The 25,961-nt window shown below is 46.4% G+C and overlaps 1 protein-coding gene across 10 annotated transcripts in view; it reads right to left on the minus strand.

The window, feature by feature from the left end:
- Nucleotides 1-21,236, minus strand: part of LOC110537729 (transcription factor 7-like 2) — a 69,050-nt gene extending 47,814 nt beyond the window's left edge. For 6 of the 10 annotated variants that reach the window (XM_021624066.2, XM_021624065.2, XM_021624070.2 and 3 more), the window contains exons 1-3: nt 20,791-21,236; nt 20,567-20,636; nt 19,649-19,752 (exon numbers count right to left, since the gene is read on the minus strand). In XM_021624066.2, coding sequence (XP_021479741.2) covers nt 19,649-19,752; nt 20,567-20,636; nt 20,791-20,973 — 357 coding nt within the window. In that variant the 5' untranslated portion in view covers nt 20,974-21,236. The remainder of the gene's footprint in view (nt 1-19,648; nt 19,753-20,566; nt 20,637-20,790) is intronic. The other 4 variants (XM_021624067.2, XM_021624074.2, XM_021624071.2 and 1 more) reach the window with 1 other exon arrangement.
- Nucleotides 21,237-25,961: the final 4,725 nt, after the last annotated feature.

The raw sequence follows: 25,961 nt of genomic DNA on the forward strand, positions 1-25,961 counted from the left end.
ACTTGGAGCCCTCTTTCTACCCCCCCCCCCCCCCCCCCCCCCAGTATGGATGGGAGGAGGAGGGAGACGATGGCGTCCCTTTGAGACTTGGACTGCAGAGAGGGGGCTCTGGGTCCCCAGTCACAATGATTTCATTCTAATACGACTAGCTGCTGTAAATCTCCCGGGTTGGACAAGTTCTGGAAAGGAGATGAAGCAAGTGGGAGCGTAAAACGCTGGGGAGTCGTCTGTGCATCCCAAATGGCACCCTATGTGGGGAATAGGTTGCCATTTGGGACGCAGCTGACTTCTGTGCTCCCAGTCAGTTTGACTTGATAAAGACCGTTCACTGTCTGTGCTCCCATTCAGAAAAGACAACCAACTGCAGTGAGCGGCCGAAGCCTCCAGGAACACAACAGAGTGCTCTTTCTCTTAGTCACCAGGGCATCTGCTGCTCCTCAGAGAGGAGGATCCTCACTGATTTAGAAACTGGGGGGGAGATTCACAGATGAATATCAGTGGATCAATGACAGATCAGTGACAGCTAAGACACTGTAAACATGCTCTCCCAGTGCGTTTGAAACATCCGTCGTGTCTTTAACATGTTTCAAGCAGACCAAAATAGACGCTGTGCCCAAGAACGTCAAGGTGACCTGTCTAAATGACTATTGCCCCATAGCACTCACTTCTGTAGCCATGAAATGCTTTGAAAGGCTGGCCATGTCTCAATACCAATACATCAATACCATCATCCCAGACATCCTGGATCCACTCCAATTCGAATACCGCCCCAACAGAACCACAGACAAAGCAACTCTGTATTGCACTCTACACTGCCCACTTGGACAAGAGGATCACCTATGTGAGAATGCTGTTTATAGACTACAGCTCAGTGTTCAACACCATAGTCCCCTCCAAGCACATCACTAAGCTAAGGACCCTGGGACTAAACTCCTCCCTCTTCAACTGGATCCTGGACTTCCTGACGGGCCACCCCAGGTGGTGAGGGTAGGGGCCCTCCAGGGGTGCGTGCTTAGTCCCCTCCTCTACTCCCTGTTCACCCACGACTGATTGGCCAAGCACGACTCCAACACTATTATTAAGTTGGCTGACAACACAACGGTGGTTGGCCTGTTCACCGACGACGATGAGACGGCCTACACGGAGGAGGTCAGGAGACCTGGCAGTGTGATTCTACATCTGCATAGTTTGTTGTTTTGGGGTTTGGGGCTGGATTTATGTGTAAGCACTTTGTGACATCTGCTGATGTAAAAAGGGGTTTTCTAAATATATTGGATTGGACTTGACAACAACCACTCCCTCAACTTCAGCAAGACAAAAGAGTTGATTGTGGACTATAGGAAACAGAGGGCCAAGCACACCCCCATTTACATCGACGGGGCTGTAGTGGAGCGAGTTGAGTGCTTCAAGTTCATCGGTGTCCGCATCACTAAGAATCTATCTTGGTCCACACACACCAGCACAGTTGTGAAGAGGCCAAGACAATGCCTCTTTCCCCCTCAAGAGGTTGAAAATATTTTACATGGGCCCTCGCTTTCATCCAAGACCTCTATACCAGGCGGTGTCAAAGGAAGGCACAAAAAATTGTCATAGACTCCAGCCACCAAGTAGTAGACTGTTCTCCCTGCTACCGCATGGCAAGCAGTGCCGATGAACAAAGTCTGGAACCAACAGGACCTTGAACAGCTTCTAATCCCAAGCCATATGACTGCTAAATACTTTGGTTAACTATTTAACTATCTGCATTGACCCCTTTTCACAAACTTTTTTTGACTCATCACATATGCTGCTGCTACTGTTAATGATCTATCCTGTTTCCGAGTGTCTTTATTCCTAGTTATATGTACATATCTACCTCAATTACCTCGTACCCCTGGAAAGACACCGAAGAAGGTACAGCTGATGTACTACTCTGAAGGAGGAAGAGGACGTCGAGGAAATGGTGGCAACCATGTCAACTAAAGAGGCAGAGAAAGAGGTAGAGTGCGAGGAGCCCCTGCACATCGACTCTGTACTGCTACCCTGTGTATATTAGGGCTATCTGTTCTTTGGACAAACATAAATGTTTTTTAATCAAATCAACTATATTCACTGAGCTTGTCTGATGCTTTAAGCACACTGTTTGATGACATTTCTGTCATTTAGCAGCCAGATGGCGAAGCGTGATTCATCACTCTAGATAACGTGTTTCCACTGCTCCAGTTCAATGGCCGTGAGCTTTACACCATTCCAGCCAACACTTGGCATTGCGCATAGTGATCTCAGGCTTGTGTGCGGCTGCTCGGCCATGGAAACCCATTTCATGATGCTCCCGACGAACAGTTATTTTGCTAACGTTGCTTTCAGAGTCAGTTTGGAACTCGGTAGTGAGTGTTGCAACCAGCAGTAAGTGTTGCAAGCTATAGAGATTGCATGGCTGTGGGATTTGATACACCTGTCAGCAATGGTGTGGCTAAAATAGCCAAATCCACTCATTTGAAGGGATGTCCACATACTTAGACATATATGGATGATTTTCAAAGCCAGGCACATTTAACAGTTAGGCTATTGATTATAGACCTCATTAAGTTAGGGTTTCCTCTCTCCTCACTTTTCTTAGACAATTAAGGCAAGGGCTGTTTTCTCATCTCTTCATTCTGCTGCTACCTCAGTTAACATCAACAACATTAAATCCACGGACTAAACCTTCTTATTTCATCTTTGGATAGGAAAAAGACGGAGACAAAATATTCTGACACAGAGACTCACAGAATCAAATGTTTGATGTATGAGAGAGTGTGAGTGGCCAGAGAGAGGCGTTAGGCTGGGCTGTGTAGGGCTGGACTGTGTATGGCTGGGCTGTGTAGGGCTGGACTGTGTAGGGCTGGGCTGTGCAGGGCTGTGTCGGGCTGGGCTGTGTATGGCTGGGATTTGTCGGGCTGGACTGTGTATGGCTGGGCTGTGCAGGACTGGACTGTGTAGGGCTGGGCTGTGCAGGACTGGACTGTGTAGGGCTGGGCTGTGCAGGGCTGTGTCGGGCTGGGCTGTGTAGGGCTGGACTGTGTATAGCTGGGCCTTGTAGGTCTGGACTGTGTAGGGCTAGACTGTGTAGGGCTGGACCCCTTAGGACTGGACTGTGTAGGGCTGGACTGTGTAGGGCTGGACCCCTTAGGGCTGGACTGTGTAGGGCTGGACTCCTTAGGGCTCAACTCCTTAGAGCTGGACTGTGTAGGGCTGGACTGTGTAGGGCTGGACTCCTTAGGTCTGAACTGTGTAGGGCTGGGCTGTGTAGGGCAGGGCTGTGTAGGGCTGGACTGGACTGTGTAGGGCTGTGTAGGGCTGGGCTGTGTAGGGCTGGACTCCTTAGGCTGGACTGTGCAGGGCTGGACTGTGTAGGTCTGGACTGTGCAGGACTGGACTGTGCAGGACTGGACTGTGCAGGGCTGTGTAGGGCTGGGCAGTGCAGGGCTGTGTAGGGCTGGACTGTGTATGGCTGGGCTGTGCAGGACTGGACTGTGTAGGGCTGGGCTGTGCAGGGCTGTGTCGGGCTGGGCTGTGTCGGGCTGGCCTGTGTATGGCTGGGCCGTGTAGGGCTGGACTGTGTAGGGCTGGACTCCTTAGGGCTGGACTGTGTAGGGTTGGGCTGTGTAGGGCAGGACTGTGTAGGGCTGGACTCCTTAGGGCTGGACTCCTTAGGTCTGGACTGTGCAGGACTGGACTGTGTAGGGCTGGGCTGTGTAGGGCTGGGCTGTGCAGGGCTGTGTCAGGCTGGGCTGTGTATGGCTGGGCTTTGTCGGGCTGGACTGTGTATGGCTGGGCTGTGCAGGATTGGACTGTGTAGGGCTGGGCTGTGCAGGACTGGACTGTGTAGGGCTGGGCTGTGCAGGGCTGTGTCGGGCTGGGCTGTGTAGGGCTGGACTGTGTATAGCTGGGCCTTGTAGGTCTGGACTGTGTAGGTCTGGACTGTGTAGGGCTGGACCCCTTAGGACTGGACTGTGTAGGGCTGGACTGTGTAGGGCTGGACCCCTTAGGGCTGGACTGTGTAAGGCTGGACTCCTTAGGGCTCAACTCCTTAGAGCTGGACTGTGTAGGGCTGGACTGTGTAGGGCTGGACTCCTTAGGTCTGAACTGTGTAGGGCTGGGCTGTGTAGGGCTGGGCTGTGTAGGGCTGGACTGGACTGTGTAGGGCTGTGTAGGGCTGGGCTGTGTAGAGCTGGACTCCTTAGGCTGGACTGTGCAGGGCTGGACTGTGTAGGTCTGGACTGTGCAGGACTGGACTGTGCAGGACTGGACTGTGCAGGGCTGTGTAGGGCTGGGCAGTGCAGGGCTGTGTAGGGCTGGACTGTGTATGGCTGGGCTGTGCAGGACTGGACTGTGTAGGGCTGGGCTGTGCAGGGCTGTGTCGGGCTGGGCTGTGTCGGGCTGGACTGTGTAGGGCTGGACTCCTTAGGGCTGGACTGTGTAGGGTTGGGCTGTGTAGGGCAGGACTGTGTAGGGCTGGACTCCTTAGGGCTGGACTCCTTAGGTCTGGACTGTGTAGGGCTAGACTGTGTAGGGCTAGACTGTGTAGGGCTGGACTGTGTAGGGCTGGGCTGTGTAGGTCTGGACTGTGCAGGACTGGACTGTGTAGCGCTGGGCTGTGCAGGGCTGGACTGTGCAGGGCTGGACTGTGCAGGGCCTGGCTGTCTAGCGCTGGGCTGGGCTGTGCCGGGCTGGACTGTGCAGGGCTGGACTGTGCAGGGCTGGACTGTGCAGTGCTGGGCTGTGCAGGGCTGGACTGTGTAGGTCTGGACTGTGCAGGGCTGGACTGTGTAGCGCTGGACTGTGCATGGCTGGACTATACAGGGCTGAACTCTCCAGGGCTGTAATTTGCAGGGCTGGACTGTGTAGGTCTGGACTGTGCAGGGCTGGAATGTGCAGGGCTGGACTGTGCAGGGCTGGACTGTGTAGGGCTGGACTGTGTATGGCTGGGCTGGCCTGTGCAGGACTGGAATGTGTAGGGCTGGACTGTGTATGGCTGGGCTGTGCAGGACTAGACTGTGCAGGGCTGGACTGTGTATGGCTGGGCTGGGCTGTGCAGGACTGGACTGTGTAGGGCTGGGCTGTGTATGGCTGGACTGTGTATGGCTGGGCTGTGCAGGACTGGACTGTGTCGGGACTGTGTCAGGCTGGACTGTGCAGGACTGGACTGTGTAGGGCTGGGCTGTGCAGGGCTGTGTAGGGCTGGGCTGTGCAGGGCTGTGTCAGGCTGGGCTGTGTATGGCTGGGCTTTGTCGGGCTGGATTGTGTATGGCTGGGCTGTGCAGGACTGGACTGTGTAGGGCTGGACTGTGTAGGGCTGGACTCCTTAGGGCTGGACTGTGTAGGGTTGGGCTGTGTAGGGCAGGACTGTGTAGGGCTGGACTCCTTAGGGCTGGACTCCTTAGGTCTGGACTGTGTAGGGCTAAACTGTGTAGGGCTAGACTCCTTAGGGCTTGACTGTGTAGGGCTGGGCTGTGTAGGGCTGGACTGTGTAGGGCTGGACTGGATTGTGTAGGGCTGTGCTGTGTAGGGCTGGGCTGTGTAGGGCTGGACTGTGTAGGACTAGACTGGAATGTGTAGGGCTGTGCTGTGTAGGGCTGGGCTGTGTAGGGCTGGACTCCTTAGGCTGGACTGTGCAGGGCTGGACTGTGTAGGTCTGGACTGTGTAGGTCTGGACTGTGTAGGTCTGGACTGTAGGGCTGGACTGTGTAGGTCTGGACTATGCAGGGCTGGACTGTGTAGCGCTGGGCTGTGTAGGTCTGGACTGTGTAGGGCTGGACTGTGCAGGGCTGGACTGTGCAGGGTTGGACTTTGTAGGTCTGGACTGCGCAGGGCTGGACTGTGCAGCGCTGGGCTATGAAGGGCTGGAATTTTTAGGTCTGTGCTGTGTAGGGCTGGACTTTGCAGGGCTGGACTGTGTAGGTCTGGACTGTGCAGGGCTGGTCTGTGCAGGGCTGGACTGTGTATCGCTGGACTGTGCAGGCCTGGACTATATAGGGCTGGACTCTACTATATAGGGCTGGACTCTCCAGGGCTGTAATTTGTAGGGCTGGACTGTGTAGGGCTGGGTTGGACTGTGTAGGGCTGGATGGACTGTGTAGGGCTGGACTGTGCAGGGCTGGACTGTGTAGGTCTGGACTGTGCAGGTCTGGACTGTGTAGGTCTGGACTGTGCAGGTCTGGACTGTGCAGGTCTGGACTGTGCAGGGCTGGACTGTGTAGCGCTGGGCTGTGTAGGGCTTGGCTGTGTAGGGCTGGACTGTGTAGGGCTGGGCTGTGTAGGGCTGGATGGACTGTGTAGGGCTGGATGGACTGTGCAGGTCTGGACTGTGCAGATCTGGACTGTGCAGGTCTGGACTGTGCAAGGCTGGACTGTGTAGCGCTGGGCTGTGTATAGGCCTGTCGGATAGTTAGTTAGGGAGTGTCTGGCAAGGAAGTTTTGCTGTGGCCCTGCCTTAACTGATTAAGGCATCGAGGCGTTCATTGTTGGCGCTGTTCCTTGAATGCTGCCTGCCGTGGATAGCTGTGAAATAGTTAAGGTGCTGCGAAGGTGCCTCTGACTGTTTGAAGTCGTTTGCGGTGAGGTATACCAGGTGCATACGCGGTTACCTGCTTCTCAATGTTTACTGCTAACTCCCTTCCGCTATCACTGTGTTCTCTCTCTCTCTCTCCCCTTCTATAAATCAGATAAGGTAATGAGAGAGAGGAGAAAGAGGCTTGTTTTAAGCGGCCCCTACCTATCCTACCCCTCTCACTGTCTATGTTGCGTGTTTCCCCGCATACATGAATATACGTTCACGCACACACACACACACTAACACAAAGAGGAGGCAAGGTGTCTAACCACACTACACATCACCATCAATGTATTCACACAAGCTCTTCGACTTGGCCTTGATATACAGGATGCATGTCAGAAACCCAGCCACCACAATGCCTATGCACATACTCATGCACACATGCACGCCCACACACACACACACACACACACGCACACACAAACACACACACACACACCCACCCAAATGAACGCACACCCACAAACACACACACACGCATACATACACACACACGCCCACACACACCCAAATGAACACACACACACACACACACACACACATACACACACACACACACACCCACCCACCCACCCAAATGAACACATGCACACACACATATACCACATGTGAACACAAGCACACACACTTTCATGCTATGAAACCTGCACATGAACTAGGTCTCACAGCCTAACAGTGAACCAAAATGTTTCTTAACTCAGACTGCAACAAGCCTAGGTGTGACAGAGGTGGGTGGGAGGGACTTCAAACAGGCGTCATCACTTCTGAGGCAGAAAGGGTCTCCCTCTGTATCCACAGCACACAGCTTGCATCCCAATTGGCACCCTATTCCCTACACAGTGCGCCACTTTTGACTAGAGCCTCTGGTCAAAAGTGGCGCTCTGTGTAGGGAATAGGGTGCCAATTGGGATGCGTCCCTTCTGTATCCACTACACACAGTTGTTCCCTTAAAACCTCCCTTTAAGCTCAGGCACTAAAAGCACAGCTCCGCGGCACAGAGCGCTGCGGTTCCAGCTGAAATGGGGGGAGCGTTTACGTTAATAACTTTCATGTCCACCATTAAAAATCTTGATGCTATTTTTTGCAAGATTTTCTTTTTTTTCCATTCTCCTTCCCACCACAGCTTGTTTGATATCTACAAAGACCTTGCTCTCTATCCCAAAAGCAAAGCCCTATTTTAAGACGTGAAATGGTTTCCAGTTGGCTCCAGACGATCATAGGGGGAAAACCACCGAGAGAACCACATTCCATAACATTTGAAAGGCAGCGAGCAGCTTGGCGGAACTGGGATGCCTCTTGTTTAACTTGTGGAGTTCTGAGGAGCAATAGAGGCTCGGGCTCTTGAGATGAAATTGCTTTTACATCGTCACTCACAATGCTGGGGTACAGCGTCGGTAATTACCACCACACCCGCCTTCTCACTCACTCGTGTTATTATTTGTCTGTTATTTCAACTTTTCTCTCTCTGCGGGGCCCGTAAGTAAGCATTTCACTGTTAGTCTACTATGTGGGTCTTTCTATGTACTAGGGCAACAGTGAAGATTTCCTACACTGTCATTGATAATAATCTACCATTTTTGTTTATGTCGTTACATTATGATATAAGGGGGACCATAGCTATATTCAATAGAAATCGCATGTTGATTTGGTGTAGAGATCAGCCCTGAATCCCTACGAGTGGGGCGGACCAGACCAATTTATTGGATGCTTATGACAGCTCCCAGAATGTTCTTGACTTCTGCGGAGGCCGCATCGCAGGAAATACTGTACGGGCCAATGCAGATGTCGGATTGACCATGCAGCGCCTTTTATGAGGACATCTGTTGGCTTCAACTTGGCTTTCCATACAAACCATTCCATTAAAAAAAGAACCCGTTTTTTTCTTTTGGACACTTCCTCATTATAAAAACAGCGATGGTGAGATTCAAATGGTGAGATGAATGCTGCCGCTATTCACGGCTTTATTATGTGACCCTGTGTCGGCCACATAGGCAGAAAAATCTCCATGCATCCAAACTATTTAGTCGTCACATGTTTTAGAATGTAATTTGAATAGAAGTGTATTGGCAAGGCCCCCCAAAAAATGTTTTTCTTAAAGTGGTAATGGCCTACTTTTTTTTGTTGACACTTTTTGCATGCATTTTGGGAGGAGGAGGGGGGGGGGTATAAGTCCCTATATGTACAATTATATAAATTATACAATTGTATAACATTGACATCCTTGAAAATGACAATGAAGTGCTTGAAAAGGTCCCTGAAAGACCTTGAATTTGACTTGCCAATGTCTTTATGAACCATGCTTAAAGGATGCATAGTCCTCGGCCTATGCTGTTGTGTAGGTGGAGCTATGGGCCAATTTGCATATATTCACATTATTTATTTGGCCATGTGTGCTTTCCCATCTAAGAAAAATAAAAGAGTAGAAATGAACTTGGTTACGTAATTTATTTATTTATTTCTCTCTCTCTCTCTTTCTTTCTCTTTCACACACCTGCTTTTTTTGTTGTTGTTACGGCTATGTGTGTTTGGGGAGCCCTCCCTGCCTGTAGTAGGCAGTGTATCATTATCTCAGGGCCTCTTTCTCAGGGATGAGTACACACACAAGGAATCGGCTCTGACAAAACATATCAGCTTACTTTTCAGGGAATGTCTGAGACCGAGACCTACGGGAATGATACAGCTCAACGCTTCAAACAAACCACCGTCTAACAATCCAGCCAGTCACTAATTTCATAGTCTTCTTTGCCGAACTACACATTGTTTCAGAAACACTGTGATGACAAAAAAAACGGTTTGAAATGAACATGGTAATGGATATCAGATCGTTAGAGAAGAAAATGTTAGGGGGCATTGCTCTTAATGTTGAACAAAGACTGGCTGAGTTCCCCTTTGGAGTCAATGACGGAAAAATAAACAAACAAATGAATTCCATCCATGAAGAACAACAGGACTCCATGTTGTGATTGGAGTTAGAAAATGGGCAAAATGTTCTGCCTGTCTGTCTGCACGGGAGTGGAATCTTTTACTCTTTCTCTCTCTTTGGGATTTTGTTCCATAAGATTTACAGGGTAGTCACATGCTCTTCCAAACACGAAAACGTTTATAATTCAATGAAAATGAATCTAAAATACCTTTCAAATAAAGTTATTTTAATGTTGGTAAGTATGGGGCCGACTGTCCCCAGCCTGCTCTCGACCAGAACCCACACATAGCCAAGCACAAACATATGGCCTTATGGCTTTAGTACAATGGCGCCAAAGGAGATGGCTGCCGTTTTATGGTCTCCCAACCAATTGTGCTATGTGTGTGTTTTTTCGCATTATGTGTAACTTATTTTGTATATAAATGTTTCTGTCACCGTCTCTTATGACCGAAAAAAGCTTCTAGATATCAGGACATGGATTATTCACCTCGTACTGGAATAAGATTTTTTTTTCCTTTAACGAGTCGGACACGAAGGATTTACTTCAGACACCCGACAAGGCCCACATCCCCGTGATTCGCATGAGAAAGAGAGGGAGTAATCGAGGAGCCTTGTAAGGATCCGATGGCGAGTGGGTAATCTGCCTCTTCCATCAGTACTCTTAGCCAACATACAATCATTGGATAATAAAATAGACAAACTACGATCACGAATATCCTACCAACGGGACATTAAAAACTGTAATATCTTATGTTTCACCGAGTCGTGGCTGAATGACGACATGAATAACATACAGTTGGCGGGTTTTACGCTGCATCGGCAAGATAAAACAGCCGCCTCCGGTAAGAAAAGGGGTGGCGGTCTGTATATATTTGTAAACAACAGCAGGTGCACGAAATCTAATAGTCTAGAGGTTTTGCTTGCCTGAGGTAGAGTATCTCATGATAAGCTGTAGACCACACTATTTATTAAGAGAGTTTTCATCTATATTGTTCGTAGCTGTCTATTTACCACCGCACTCAATGAGCTGTATACGGCCATAAGCAAACAGGAAAACGCTCATCCAGAGGCGGTGCTCCTAGTGGCCGGGGACTTTAAAGCAGGGAAACATAAATCCGTTTTACCTCATTTCTACCAGCAGGTTAAATGTGCAACCAGAGGAAAAAAACTCTAGACCACCTTTACTTCACACACAGAGATGCATACAAAGCTCTCCCTCGCCCTCCATTTGGCAAATCTGACCATAATTATATCCTTCTGATTCCTGTTTACAAGCAAAAACTGAAGCAGGAAGCACCAGTGACTTGATCAATAAAGAAATGGTCAGATGAAGCAGATGTTAAACTACAGGACTGTTTTGCTAGCACAGACTGGACTATGTTCCGGGATTCTTCTGATGGCATTGAGGAGTACACCACATCAGTCATTGGCTTCATCAATAAGTGCAATGATGAAGTCGTCTCCACAGTGACTGTACGTACATACCCCAACCAGAAGCCATGGATTACAGGCAACATCCACACTGAGCTAAAAGGTAGCGGGACTCTAACCTGGAAGCTTACAAGAAATCGCGCTATGCCTTCCGACGAACCATCAAACAGGCAAAGCATCAAAACAGGACTAAGATTGAATCGTACTACACTGGCTCCGACGCTCATCGGATGTGGCAGGGCTTGCGAGCTATTACAGACTACAAAGGGAAGCATAGCCGTGAGCTGCCCAGTGACACAAGCCTATCAGAAGAGCTAAATTACTCCTATGCTCGGTTCAAGGCAAAAAACACTGAAGCATGCATGAGAGCATCAGCTGTTCCAGACGACTGTGTGATCACGCTCTCTGCCTGCCTATGTGAGTAAGACCTTTAAACAGGTCAACATTCACAAGGCTCCCGGGCCTGATGGATTACCAGGACATGTACTCCGAGCATGCGCTGACCAACTGGCAAGTGTCTACACTGACATTTTCAACCTGTCCCTGACTGAGTCTGTAATACCTACATGTTTCAAGCAGACTACCATAGTCTCTGTGCCCAAGAACACTAAGGTAACCTGCCTAAATGACTACCGACCGAGACAGCCTATAGGGAGGAGGTCAGAGACCCGGCCGTGTGGTGCCACGATAACAACCTCTCCCTCAATGTGATCAAGACAAAGGAGATGATTGTGGACTACAGAAAACAGAGGACAGAGCACGCCCCCATTCTCATCGACGGGGCTGTAGTGGAGCAGGTTGAGAGCTTCAAGTTCCTTGGTGTCCACATCACCAACAAACTATCATGGTCCAAACACACCAAGACAGTCGTGAAGAGGGCAAGACAAAGCCTATTCCCCCACAGGAGACTGAAAACATTTGGCATGGGTCCTCAGATCCTCAAAACGTTCTACAGCTGCACCATCGAGAGCATCCTGACTCGTCGCATCACTGCCCAGCCTCAGACCACAAGGCACTACAGAGGGTAGTGCGTACGGCCCAGTACATCACTGGGGCCAAGCTTCCTGCCATCCAGGACTTCTATATCAGACGGTGTCACAGGAAGGCCCGAAAAATTGTCAAAGACTCCAGCCAGCCTTGTCATAGACTGTTCTTTCTGCTACCGCACACTGAGCGCCAAGTCTAGGTCCAAAAGGCTTCTTATTAACAGCTTCTAGGCCCAAGCCATAAGACTCCTGAACAGCTAATCAAATGGCTACCCAGACTATTTGCATTGTCCCCCTCCCCTCTTTTACGCTGCTGCTACTCTGTTTATTATCTACGCATAGTCACTTTAACTCGACCTACATGCACATATTACCTCGAGTAACCGGTGCCCCCCGCACATTGACTCTGTACCAGTACCCCCCTGTATATAGCCTCGCTACTGTTATTTTACTGCTGCTCTTTAATTATTTGTTATGTTTATTTTTAATTTTTTAGTTATCAATTTTTTTATTAATATTTATTTTTCTTAAAACTGCATTGTTGGTTAAAAGGGCTTGTAAGTAAGCATTTCACTGTAAGGTCTACTACACCTGTTGTATTCAGCGCATGTGACAAATAAAACGTGATTAGAGTTGATCTGATTCGATGCTACTGATACATACTCTAACATGCCTATTCTTTCTTTGATGGCGAGGCTGAACCCAAGAAATCCACCACAGATTCCACTTCCCACCTCCCCTTCAACACAATACAGTTCAACATGTAACTTTGAAAGTAGACCATTCCATTTCTCAACTTCCAATGCCAGTGCAGCTACCCAGCGCAGCTCTGGGACAAGGTGTGTGTCCCAAACGCCCACCCTGTTCCCCATATAGCCCATTTGGGATGCAGCAAAGGGCTTGGGCTGAACCTCCCTCTGCTGGGGTCAAGCCACGGCCCACCAGCACTGCCCAGCTCCCCTCCCCCACCCATCCACCAGGCCGGGCCCCGCACCCTAAGTGAGCCGGTGCCCAGCCCCAGACCCGGTGGAGCCACCCCAGCCACATGGGGCAGGCACACATGGGTGCGATCACAGTGACCTAATCCTGCCCCATCTGATACCCATCTACCAGCAGCTCCACCCACACCCTCACCCACCCACCACCACCGCTCAGCTCTGGTCTGGTTCTCTCCTGCTGTTGCTGCTGTGTGGTTCTGCCGCTCTGCTCCGCCACGGCTGGGCCTGTCCCAGCAGGGGACGCACGTCACATGACCACAGCAGAAGTGGGCAGAACAACCTGTGACAGAGGGCTGAGTTCCTGTGTGGCCTCTTGAAAGGCACCAAAACAGCTTGCAATAATTTACAGTGATTCATAATCATGTGACAGAATTCATTTATGTAATATATGCATTGCTAGTCACTTGTTATAACTATAACCATTTACAATAAGATAGGCCCTACACCCAAACACATAATTGTAATACTGTGAACGACGTCCATGACACACAATTTTATAACACGCCTCATCCACATTGGGTAGAAGCAAGCAACACACTATTGCGTGTGTGTCCAACACAGCTCAACCCACTACGACTTCCCTCCCGACCTATTCAGACGAAACATCGAGCAGCATTCAGTTACATGCTTCACTGTGTCATGCTATGAACCTTCTGTGAAATGACAGGGATTAGGGCAATAGTAATAACGGACACAGTTTTCATGTGACGGGGGGGGGGGGAATTCCACCAGAGCAGGCCCCGCACAAAACAAAGCACATCAAGATGAAAGCTCCCACCCTTCTCTGAGCACACATGGTAGTTTGGATGCAAGACAGAAGACTCACAAGCGCAAACGGGTCATAAAGTTCCTTACAGAGCCAGATAAAAGAGAGAGCACATGGCAACCTGTCATCTAGGGCCATGCAGTAACCATTCGGCCACCCATCTATAAAATGCCTGTCAACAAGAGAGAAGGGGACTGGCCACCCCTCAGAGCCAGGTTCCTCTCTAGGTTTCTTCCTAGGTTCCTGCCTTTCTAGGGAGTTTTTCCTAGCCACTGTGTTTTTACATCTGCATTGCTTGATCTTTGGGGTTTTAGGCTGGGTTTCTGCACTGCTGATGTGAAAAGGGCTTTATAAATAAATGTGATTGATTGAGAGAAGACAACAAACCCCACAATAACAACTCTCTCTCTCTCTCTCTCTCTCTCTCTCTCTCGCTCTCTCAAACAGGCTTTGTGAACAGACACACCCCATCACCCAACACACTGGTATTTCATAGTTGGAAAAACAGAAGACTGATTTCCTATCTTAACCCAGGCCCAGATGCTGTAGATGAGATGACATCACAGTGGACGGGCCAAAAACAACGGCTTCATTCACAATGGAGGCCTCAGTCACTCGTGTTCTACTAGCTAGCGCCCAGGAAAACAACGGTAACCTGCCTGAACTTCACACCACCGAAGGGTTGACCTCCTCCACCCTCCCTCCAGGGCCTAGCTTCCCACCACCACCCCCACCCCCACCCAGGCACCACCCTCCTCCATCTCCCCCTGGCCCTCCGCCAGTGGTGGGACACGCTGCTGAGTTCTCACCCCCAGCCTGACAAATACCAATTGGCCAGGGACACAGACACAACAGGGTGAGAATGAGACAGCTGTGGCCCAGGAAGGCAGGCCATTAAAACGGAGACAATCGGCCAAGTGGCCCAGGAGACTGTCACTCACTCTACCCAGGTTACAGTGTCCCCAGCCTGGACACCGCAGCTCCATAGAGTCCCAGACCCGAACCGTCTCCTCCGTATCTAGCTATCTACCTTAATTGTTATATCTCCAGTCCCCTATAGCACAGAGCTCGGGCCAGCTTAAAGGTGCCCGCATGTTTTGTTCAGCCACCTTCATCTTCTTTCCTCTTGCTTTTCCTCCCCAGCAATCCCTCTTTTTCAGAAACATCATCCTGAAACATCAAAGTGATACCACCCTCTGACATCAAGAATCAAAAGTTATGGTTATATAAGCCGGGGGATTTTTCTCTCTCTCTTTTGATGAAAAAGTACAGGCTGTGTGTATATACTTAAAATATGATTCATCTGGGGAAGGTGATGCTGTATGAAAGTGCCATGTAACGGCACTATGAAGTACAGTAACACGAAATGATACAAAACCTGCTTCCCATATGTCACATGACCATTAACCTTCGAGCGACCTATCAGACACCCTTGTCATTTATTTTCAGGTAGGTCAACAGGAAGCAATATGAACCTGTCTACAACTACAGTGTCCTAGTAACACGGGGTACCTCAGCCCCGGATTGGAATTTGGAAAAGTCAACGATTCGATAATTACACATCAAAGGTGTACAAAGCAGGTTACCGCATGTTCCCGAGGCCTATATTTAGTCCTGCTTGCAAGGTGGAGACTAGGAAGGAAGACGTTCTATTTAAACCCCCCTGTGCTGTGCCGGCCTGTGTGATAATCATCCTCCTGAGCATCTGGGCTGTCAACAACAGCAATTGAGCCTCCGTTTGGTTTGCTCCCGTCAGCCAGTGAGTCACCTGGGTGCAACATCTCTTCACCCCCCCCCCCCCCCCCCACACACACCCCAACTGTAAAGACCTCGCAGACAAATAGAAACAGGGACCCAAAGAAGGACCGAGCGGCTCATGGCGGAAGCCTCTAGTAGACTAAAGAGGAGGGTTTATTAGAGACGCTCACTTCCAACTGAGACTCTCTCAGATTCGTGAGTAGCACTCTTGTAAAAAAAAAAAAGAGGCGGAGTTATAAACCATGTTAGTCATTGAAACTGTGATTTTGAGTCAAAGACTATGAAAGAGAAACCTCTGCAGCAGATGCTGGAACATCCACCTTTCAGGAGAGCTCTTTAAATGGACTCAAAATTTGCTGTGGGGAGGAACAAGGAAATAAGTGCATTAATAATTACAGCTATAAACGCCTCAGGGGATTCAACAGGTTTCTTATATTTTCTAAATGTTTCCGCCTCTTAAAATAGGCTTGTACACATTTTCTCTCGAGGCTTCTTTATAGCCAACCACTTCAAAGAGCTGAGGATGAGGGCCCCTTATCATCATTTGTATTTAAATCTGCAGCCTCTCTGTCATTTCCTGCTGTCCTAAACATTCTCTGACTGACACGGCTTTCTCTGAATGTTCTACTGCGGTCCATACATCTATATGTACATCCGTACCGTCGGTTATGGGCTTGTAAGGAAGCATTTCACGGTAAGGTCTACACTTGCTGTATTCGGCACATGTGACAAATAAAGTTAGATTTGATTTGATTTTCATTCGGCTACTCTGCCAGACCGCCACCATCATCCTTGATCATTTCAATAATCTCATGCTTAAAATGTTAAATTACATAATAAGGAGCCGTTTTGGGGCAGTCAAACATTTCCAAGGAGTTTTTACGCACACGCACACACACGCGCACGCGCACGAGGGCCGGGAAAAGCTGCTTTTCTTTAGCGGAGCATAATCCAGCACCACAGTTTCTTATCGTTGTCAGTCAGAGGCACAGAGCCCCAGCCCATGGGCTTGTATGCAGGGATTACAGGGCCTAAATCAGTGTTCTGCTATTGTTTACCTAGGGACTAGGGGCTAGTTGAACAAGCCAGTGTAAACAGCACTTCACAATGCCAGACAAGGATGTGTGATCTGGGGACGTGCGATCCTGGGCTTTGCTTGTAATGAATCCCTTGATCTGGGGAAGGACTAACACTTAAGGCACAGATAGTTCAGCACAGAAGCAATGCAGAGGCACACCCACAGACAGAAAGAGGGAGAGATACGGAGAGGGAGGGCTGAACTGGTAAAGTTTTTTTTTTATTTTTTTAAGATTGTATCCTGTTTCCTGTGTGACGATACTCAAAAAGTTGACTGACGGAATTTAAGCGGAACACCAAAAAGCTCAGTTAAGAGTATTTGTGAAAATTCACTATCAAATATTTGAAACAACGAGCTGGCCTTTTAATAATGTTCACTTGCTCAAGATTCAATACATTGAAGAAACGATGTGAACACGTCCGCGATGAACTGTTCTAATTGAACAGGGGTAAGTGGGATATGATTTACAGCCGCCCCAGTCTGTCCGCTAGACATGTTAGCGCCTGTGATCCACACGGTGAACCACATCTTCCACATCACAGGCTCTCTGGGCTCTGATGATTGTCCTGACATTCTAGCCCTCCATGAGCACAGCCCACCGCAAACATCCTCCACCCGGGGCCTCACCACCCGCCGGGATGCAAGGCCATCAGAGAGAAGAGGGAGAGAAAGGGAGGAGATAGAGAGGGAGAGGAAAGAGGAGGGGAGATAAAGAGGAGAGTGACACGGGGAGTAAAGAGGAAAGAGGATAGAGAGCAGAAGGAGAAGAGGAGAGGGAATGAAGAAAAGGGGAGAGAAAACAAGTGTATTTATATAAGCGAGACAGAAGGTAAGGAAGAGAAGGAGAGGGGTGATCGCAAAGGAGATTCGAAGAGCGAGACGATGGGCTGAGAGAGACGGCTGGGGAGATGAGGAGGAGTGCATTGTGGCGAGGATACCATGAGGAGGGAGAGAGAGAGGAGAGAAATAGACAGATCAGGAGGAGTGTATTCTGGTGGCTCTCATTTAGAACCCTTCCTCCGCAGGGGTTTGGCTCCTTCAAACGACCCTCTTCTACTGATCCCCTCAAATGAAACAATGTCTTCTGGTAATCCACAGCATTACATACACCCTGAGCCTTCTCGCGTCACCGCTACACACTCAGGAGGAAGCTTTGTTCACAGAAAAGCTAGGGAAATCTAGTGAAGCATCTGGGATTGTCTCAAATCGCCTTCTTTTGACACTGTATCTGGAAGGACAACTGATATCTACATTAATGTTACAGCCAGAACATAATTCCCTGGCATGTCCCATGAAACGACGCTGTAGTAATTGTATTAGGACCCGTTCGGCTTAGAAGGAACACGCTTTCCAGCCTTGTGTTTTCTTTTTAGACATTGTAAAATGATTTCTGTAAAGAGAATAGATTTTTGTGAAATTCTTTTGAAGAGTTAATAACATTAATTCTAAAACAATAAGGGGTTCGATTCAACTGTCTGGGGTAAAAAATCAGCTAATTAGACAATCTGTTTCGTGAGGCATTTCAACTAATTGAAGAAATGTACATATTTTGTAACAAAATGGATTCAAATTCTCCTTTCAATAGTCGAATACTAGTCTTATAATAGTCTTATATATTTTAACAAAATGAATTGTTACCCTGTGGATAGTCTAGAGTTTTAACAAGGTCATTTGACATGCCTAAACAAAAGTTCAACAGACAAGAATAAATGGAAAGAAAAGAGAATATTTCTGTCATTGTTTCCCGTGAGGTAAATTCACAAATTGCTACCAAAACAAATAACAAAGATAGGCATCAGCCAAGTCAAAAACTGACAAAATGAACCCAGCTAAAACAATGAGGCGATAGAGCGCCTGAGCTGAGATAGAAGCAGAGTGCCTGCCTCTGGGTGAGGCGAGGTGAAGACAGGCATCACCTTGTTCAACGTAAACATCAGAACTGGTAGGCCAAACAGAAGGGGATTCACAGCCCTGTTTCCCCTCGCGCCCCACTGCCATGTCCCATGCAATAATCACCATCTACACCATCCTCCCTTCCTTTTGAAGTGGCAGGTAGATAGACAGAAGTGGCAGGTAGATAGATCTGCAGCTACAGTACTGCTATTGCTGCCGGGTAATTACAAGGGAAGCAACAAGTGAGCATTGTGTGGAGCCGTGGAGACACATACAGACACAAAAGGAAGAAAGTGCCCTTTATTCCCAAAACAATCTTTAGAACCTATGTGCTTTGCACTGCGGGGCATTTAAGGATAAAACGGGGGAATTGATTTATAAGAAGAAAGAGGTAGCGACACATTCGTTTCTGGGCGTAACGCTGAAAATAATTCAGAGTATTGTGTTTATTTTATAATGACAGCTTTAGAACGTCTCAATAAAATGTGTTCATTATTTTTTATAAATGTCTGATGCATTTTGAAGGCATATAAAGCCACTACGTGGGGCCTAACAAATGGAAGACTGTTTTTGGTCTGTATACAATTAGGTGTCTCACACACACACAGACACAAAACACACACTTGATACTTTTTGGTCATTTGAGTGGCAACATGACTAGGCCTCCTATCCGGACCCCGTTTAAACTTGAGCTTCTGAATGTGCGAGCGTTTCTTTCAGAACCCTTGGAGTGTTGATGAAAGAAACGTTATGACCCGAAATGAAGACCGAAAAGTATGCTTTAAAAAATAATAATTAAACGCCATGCCAAATATGTGCGTTTTTGTTCTTCTGTTTTCGGCAGATTTAACAGAATGTGCTTCACCTCATCAAAGATGCATAGTTCCCTTTAATGTTATAAGATACCAATACACAGAAAACATACAAAAGTGTGCGCAAAATACACTTTGTTTTCTGATCTACTGATTCAGGCCATACTCAAACTTGCATGAGGGTGCGGATGTATACTTCATATCAGAGTAATACCATGGCAGTACAGAAATCAAAATCTACTGGAGTACACGTGGCTTTGAATCCCTTTTTCCCCAGACTTTCTCATTCCCTTACAGTTTGTTGCCCTCGCAATTTGACTTTCAGGTATAGACGTTTAACTGATCGTGCACCTGACCTGGAATAACAATCCATAATAATGAAACAGAGTGATGAACTCGACATTGTGATGTGGAAGGTGGACTTACAGATGGGGACATTGATCCGTTTGGGATGTATGGGTCAGGCAGCATGAGAAACGGGTACCCTGGATACGCTGTTTTGTACATTCCTCCATCTTGATGTTTGGAAACTGTGGAGTGAGACCAACAACAAAAAAATGTGAGATAACATGTTTTCTCATGTTCACTTACCTTCCGAATGACTTTCATTTTTGTTGCTGTTGCCTACTGTAGTTAAAATTGGTATAATAAGCAAAAGTATTTTCAACAAATAATGACCGAGAGTTCTTTGACAGATTCTAGGTTACAGACTTGTTTTTACTACTGTCACATATTTGTGTGACAAAGTGACAGCCCTAATCTTGAATCACAAAAACAGACAAACCACCATCCCTTGTTGTTGTTGTTGTTTGTCACACACCACAGTGGGCTAACCACTGATCTCGCAAGTCTTGACTGTTGATGGTAACAAAATGTGTGATGCATCTTTACAGGCTGTCCAAAAAGAAGGTAATTGATCCACAGAATATTTTTTTCAACTCCCTTTTAGGTAATTGCATGAGTGGACACATCTTGGTGATTTATCACATTCAAACATTTCTACTGAACTAGAGCTCCTTATAAACTTTAAATAGCGTTTAACTTACCTGCCCTGAGGTTCAGCACAGCCCAAAAAATGTATTTGTATTTTTGACAGAATTGGCAAGAAATAAACCTAACGTAAAGCTTATGCCTACATTATGCTTTTGGTTTTAGTTAGGTCTTTCAGAATGAAGTTACTTGAAACATTATTACCATGTCATAACCCATGTAGCCCAGGGAATGAATACATGGTCACACAATATTGTCAGAAATCCCAGGGAACGTATTTCACTCACTGCGATGCAATTTGCCTACTTCAGCTGCTGTCTGGAAATATGCGAGTTTGTTAACGTTAGTTCTTACCGCCGTCGAGATGCTCCCGGTGTTTCTCTTGATAACCTCTGTGTTCGTTTTGCTGTCCCCGTCTGACCGCCTGAAAGTGTCCAAAGCAATGACAGTAGACATAGATTAGTAACCTGAGAATAACTTTGAACAGGCCAGGCGACAAAAGTTTCACACCAAGACCCCTTAAACAACCGCTTTCAACCTTACCAACAGCGCATAAGAACTATCTCTCTTGTACCTACCGCTGCGTTCGGACTTTGATTCGTCTCGGATTCATTCACCAGAGACGACTTGAGGTCAGCTAAGTCCCTTTCTGTGAAAGCGTTTTCTTGAATTTTCTCATCTTGATCGCCTTCATCCTTAAAGGATATCATTTCATCGTTCGCTCCAAGATCATCTCCTCCGCCGCTGCTGAGCTGAGGCATGTTGCTTTGAAAATAACAAAATATTGTCCTAGCCTAATCAGCGGTGCGCTCCTTAGAAAAAAAAAACCGAAACTTTCTATTAACCTAAACCTCCCAAGTTTGTTGCACTCAGATACGGCCAAAGTATAAAACTCAACAAAAGTTGCTCTGCTGTGGAGCGGCCCTGTACGTTGAATGTAATGCAGCCAGGCAGCAACAAATAGTGCATTTGAGCTCAAGACAAGGCGAGGACTCCCAACATCAAAGAGCGCCGACCGGTGATTGACGGATTCAATGACTTGTTGGGGGTTGTACAATTGTTTCCGCAGAGGGTACAGTTCTTAAAGAGACATCACCTAAGAACCTGCTGGGCATTAGCCCATTCATGACGTTTTAACACCTCATCATGGATAGAGTTACTTGTTTTTAACAAAGGGGACACTTTGTAATCTTTCAGATTATTGTGCATTGAAGGATATTTCCCACAACGTTATCTAATGTGTAACATTGTTATAGCATTGTTATATATAAACACACACACACACACACACACACACACACACACACACACACACACACACAGAGAGAGATCGGGGATGTAGAGTGTAAAACTTGATTCCTTCGTATACAGTGTGTATTTAGATACAACACCTAAAATCATCTTCTCCCAACATTTGGTGAAGTTGTAGAAATATTTATTTGACATTTGTATTTATGTAGTGAGAACACCAGAGACGTGTAAGGACATCCCCTGTAAACCATCAGAAAAATAGTCAATCTCATCAATAAAAGAGACATGGCATGGCTCGCTAGTCTCGACAGCACTTGGATTTTGATTGATGGAAAAACACAACTTGGAAGGGAAAAGATGTAGACTAGGAGTCTGGTATCTTGTCAAACAAGCATCTGTCTCTTCAATTTTTTCACATCAACGCATTTTTTTTAATGCTGATACAGTAGCATGGTCTTCTGAGTTTTAATTGAGAAATATTTATACGCTCCCATGCTGTGACTTAATATTTGGCTTAATCTGTTGCCGTGAATGAAAATGATGAACCTCAACTGGGAAATAGAATTAAATACAAACAGAAAATGTGCCTAGTATTTGCATAAAGCTGCATATTTATACAATATCGGCCATGCATATGAATAAAAAGATTAAAATGAGCTGCTTAATGTATGCAAATCTAAATTATAAATGAGTTGTTTAAACTCCTTGTTTATTCGCTTTGATTAAATATACACAGCTGTTTTTTTTTTTTTCATAGAACCAGTTTCACTATGTGGCTTACTTCACAAGTTCTTGATTCTTTGACACTTTGTGTGTGTGTGTGTGTGTGTGTGTGTCTCTACGTGCTCACATTGGTTTCAAATATCCTTGAGGTGGCGTATGCACTCGTTCCTTTGTTGGACTTGACCGTGTGTGAGTTTTGGATTTGATTAATATCATAGATCTATCTTTGTCGGACTCCAAATCGTTCCTTATCAGTGTTTGTGTGTGCATTACTCACTCACACACCAGCCTCTGTATCCCCATCTCTTATCTCCTCTATGGGAATTGGAGACATGACGTCAGATGTCAGTAAGTTCTCTGCTCTGCCTTAGGGGCAGGAAACGCCAAAAAAAGGAAAGAAAACAGTCAACAAAAATCACTGTCTGCCGACACTAGCACTTCATGTCGAGAGAAAAATATGTACAATTGGTAATATTGCTTCAGGCAACAGTTTATGGAAACTCAATGCAAACATTAATGGCACATAAATTAGTCACTTGAATGTTTAGGGGTTCAATTTAGAGCACGTTTTTAAGACCGAAATGTGTCTGGGGTGGTGATGTTGTACACTTTACAAGCAACATAATTATGTGGCTTTACAATGATGTGGAATCCTGCAACGTACATTTCTAAAGTTTCACACACGTTAAACGTGTTTGTATATGTCATCTCTAGTGCGTTGTTGTCTATTGTGAACAACATTGACATATCAAGTGACATTTCATTTACATTTAGTCATTGAGCGGGGCAGACACGAGTCAAATACATTAATCAAATACTTCAGGTGCGCTTGATTTAGCTTGACTGGTACTATTGAAGCAATGGAATAGTCCCAAACATGCAAACTCCTCCTACCCTACACACCAGTCAACGGTCTAGTGAGCAGTCTTCTGTAAACTTAAGTCATGTTTTAAACCACTCATGTAATACTTTTGTCTAAGTCGGAATGAAGCTTTGAACATCAGCTGAAATGAACAGAGAGGGAAATTAGATAGAGAAGAGGAATACCAAACAAAAATCCAATGTTCTTCCATTTTTCCTTCTCAGATATCAGTAAGCTCAAACAATTTGGAATCATGGAATGATTTCAAGTGAAAACTTGGATTTGAGTAACCCCTTTTCCATTTCTTAATCATTTGCAAGGGAAACCATTCTCTCTTGCACAGATTTTTACGGCACAATGGATAAATTGCCGTTCCTACAAAAAAATTATATACTCTGCTTTCTAAATAAACTTCAGGCACATTAAAGCAGCAAACTAATTAAATCACATCCTTTCATTGAGGTTAGGCCACATCGAAGGGAAACAGTTCCTAACTGTAGCCACTTGTGTGCGCTTTATTGGTTTCCCTCCAACCAAAAACATGTTCTCTCAAGCAATATTCAACGTGCAAAACTGAACCTTAGCTAATCTTTTCGACAGCCTACATTTTTAAGTAGGTTTTCCCCCATGAAATATTACACCCTTCAACACAAGTATGAATGAAGTATGAAGCACCCTTGAATGTGAAACCCTGCAAATGACAATAATTCAATTGGATGAGTGAATTGTTTATGTAAATTGTATGCATCCCAAATAACACTATATTCCCTACTGTATGTGGTGCACTATATAGGGAATAGGGTGCCATTTGGGATGCATACATGATTACTACATTGTCGCTGTGACCTGGTCAGTTCTCTCTCCTTTTCTAAACTGGAGTTTGCTGAAAAATTGCCTTTCTGTCTGTTTATCTCCTCTAGCATGCAGGGCAGTTTTTAGACGTTATATCCAGGACTTTTACACAAACGCTTATTTGAATACATCTCCGAAGTCTACATTATTGATACATTATGTCCCCTCTGAGTACGTTATAAGGCCGAGCCAATCTGAAGATAATTAACACATAAAAGGAGCCATAAGGAATGTAACAGTGATTATGCAATGTGCTCAGTAAAGTGATGTTACTTTAAATGCTGGACCAATCCTTTCACAAAAAGGTTAAGAAGGCAGGTAAAATGCTATGTAAAAAAGTAAGCTAAACTTCTGCCTCATTTTGAGTTAAGGGAGGACTTTTTTTGAGGAGAAGAAAGCAGCAAACCATTATTGGAGAGGTTCCATCTAGTCTCAGGACTGCTTTGGCTCATGTGCTTCTAAAGATGTTACAGTTAAAAGAGCTGGACTGGCTCATTAAAAATGCTCTCTGATGGGAGCTACCATACCTCTATGTTCCAAATGGAATTCTATTCCCTATATAGTGCACTTCTTTTGACCAGGGTCCATAGGGCTTGGTCAAAAGTAGTACGCTGTATAGGGAATGGGGTGTCACTTGGGACGCACCCCAACCCAACTGTCTCACATCACACAACGTTTGCTGAAGGAGCAGCCATTTGCTGTTGCAGAGTTAATGAGGGATAGGGAAGTTTATGAACGGGTGAATCTGCTATGGACCAGATGTAGGTATAGTAGTTGGATCACAATGATCTTTATTCATTTCTATGAGTGGGGTATTGTGATGACTGTTCTACCCTAGCTCTCCCCTACTCTACAGGGCTGTAGTGGGCTGTAGGTCCTGAGGTTACTGTGCTCTCCCTAGCAGAGCCTGAACCATTGCAGTGGAGGGAGAAACCTGTTGTAATCTGTGAGGCAGGAAACAAAGGGCCTCGTTAATGCAGAGTCTTGCAGGGGCCTTTGATGTGGAGCCAAGCCATTCACTCCTCGCTCCTTCCACACACACAGGCGTGCGTGCACACACAGGCGTGCGTGCACACACACACACACACACACACACACACACACACACACACACACACACACACACACACACACACAGACACAGAGCTATTTAAAGACACACTAGATTGAAACAACGATGTACGCTTGTACAAAGATGTGGCATAAGCAGCAAGTCGCTTCAGTGGAAAGATATTTTTTTCTACAGCACCTTTTCCCCTCGTTGAATTTATTCCATTACTTGTTGAACTTATGCCAACATGCCAATGTTGCAATTATATAAAAAAAAAATAAGGGCAGCTTTTTTTGGCACCTCCCCACAACTTCACAACAGTACACTAAGATCACTGACGTGCTAGAGCTTCAATTTCAGATATTTTCATTAACAAAATTGTAGCTTGGATTTGCGCTAAAGTGAGTCAGCCCTGCCTTGCCTCGGCACCTAACATGATATTAGCGGTTTTACTGATATTAGCATTTTCTTTGTTACCACAGTCCAGCAAGGTCTGCTGTAGGTGGTTAAATAACTCTTCCTGATTACGTTTTCACCCAGGCACAATCTAACTACATCACAGATACCATGAAAGCCCTAATTTAACCTCATCAGTCTCTGCTAATAAACACTTTGGATTGTTGCTTGAGTGCCATTGACTCAGATGAGCTTCATTCAATTGCTAATCAATCTTCAAAGTCACGTCTGATTTGGTTTTGATATGTTCTCTCTAAAGTCTGTCCCTCAGGATATAGGTCACATTTTACATTGAAAAGAAACATTTGTGTATGAGTGTGTGAAAATGTGTGTGCTCTTATGTGCTTGTGTGTGCATAAAGCTCCTACATGTGTATTTGTGTGTACTCGAATCTGTATGTGTGTGTGTCTGTATGTATGACCATGTGTCATATGTATATGTGTTCATGTACAGCATATATCACCTTGTGTGTGTGTGTGTGTGTGTGTGTGTGTTTGACTTTGTGTGTATGTGTGGCCAGGGCTCTGGGGCTTGTGCCTCTTTAGAGGTAGAGG

The sequence above is a fragment of the Oncorhynchus mykiss genome, chromosome 12, assembly GCF_013265735.2.
Source record: "Oncorhynchus mykiss isolate Arlee chromosome 12, USDA_OmykA_1.1, whole genome shotgun sequence".
NCBI lineage: Eukaryota > Metazoa > Chordata > Actinopteri > Salmoniformes > Salmonidae > Oncorhynchus > Oncorhynchus mykiss.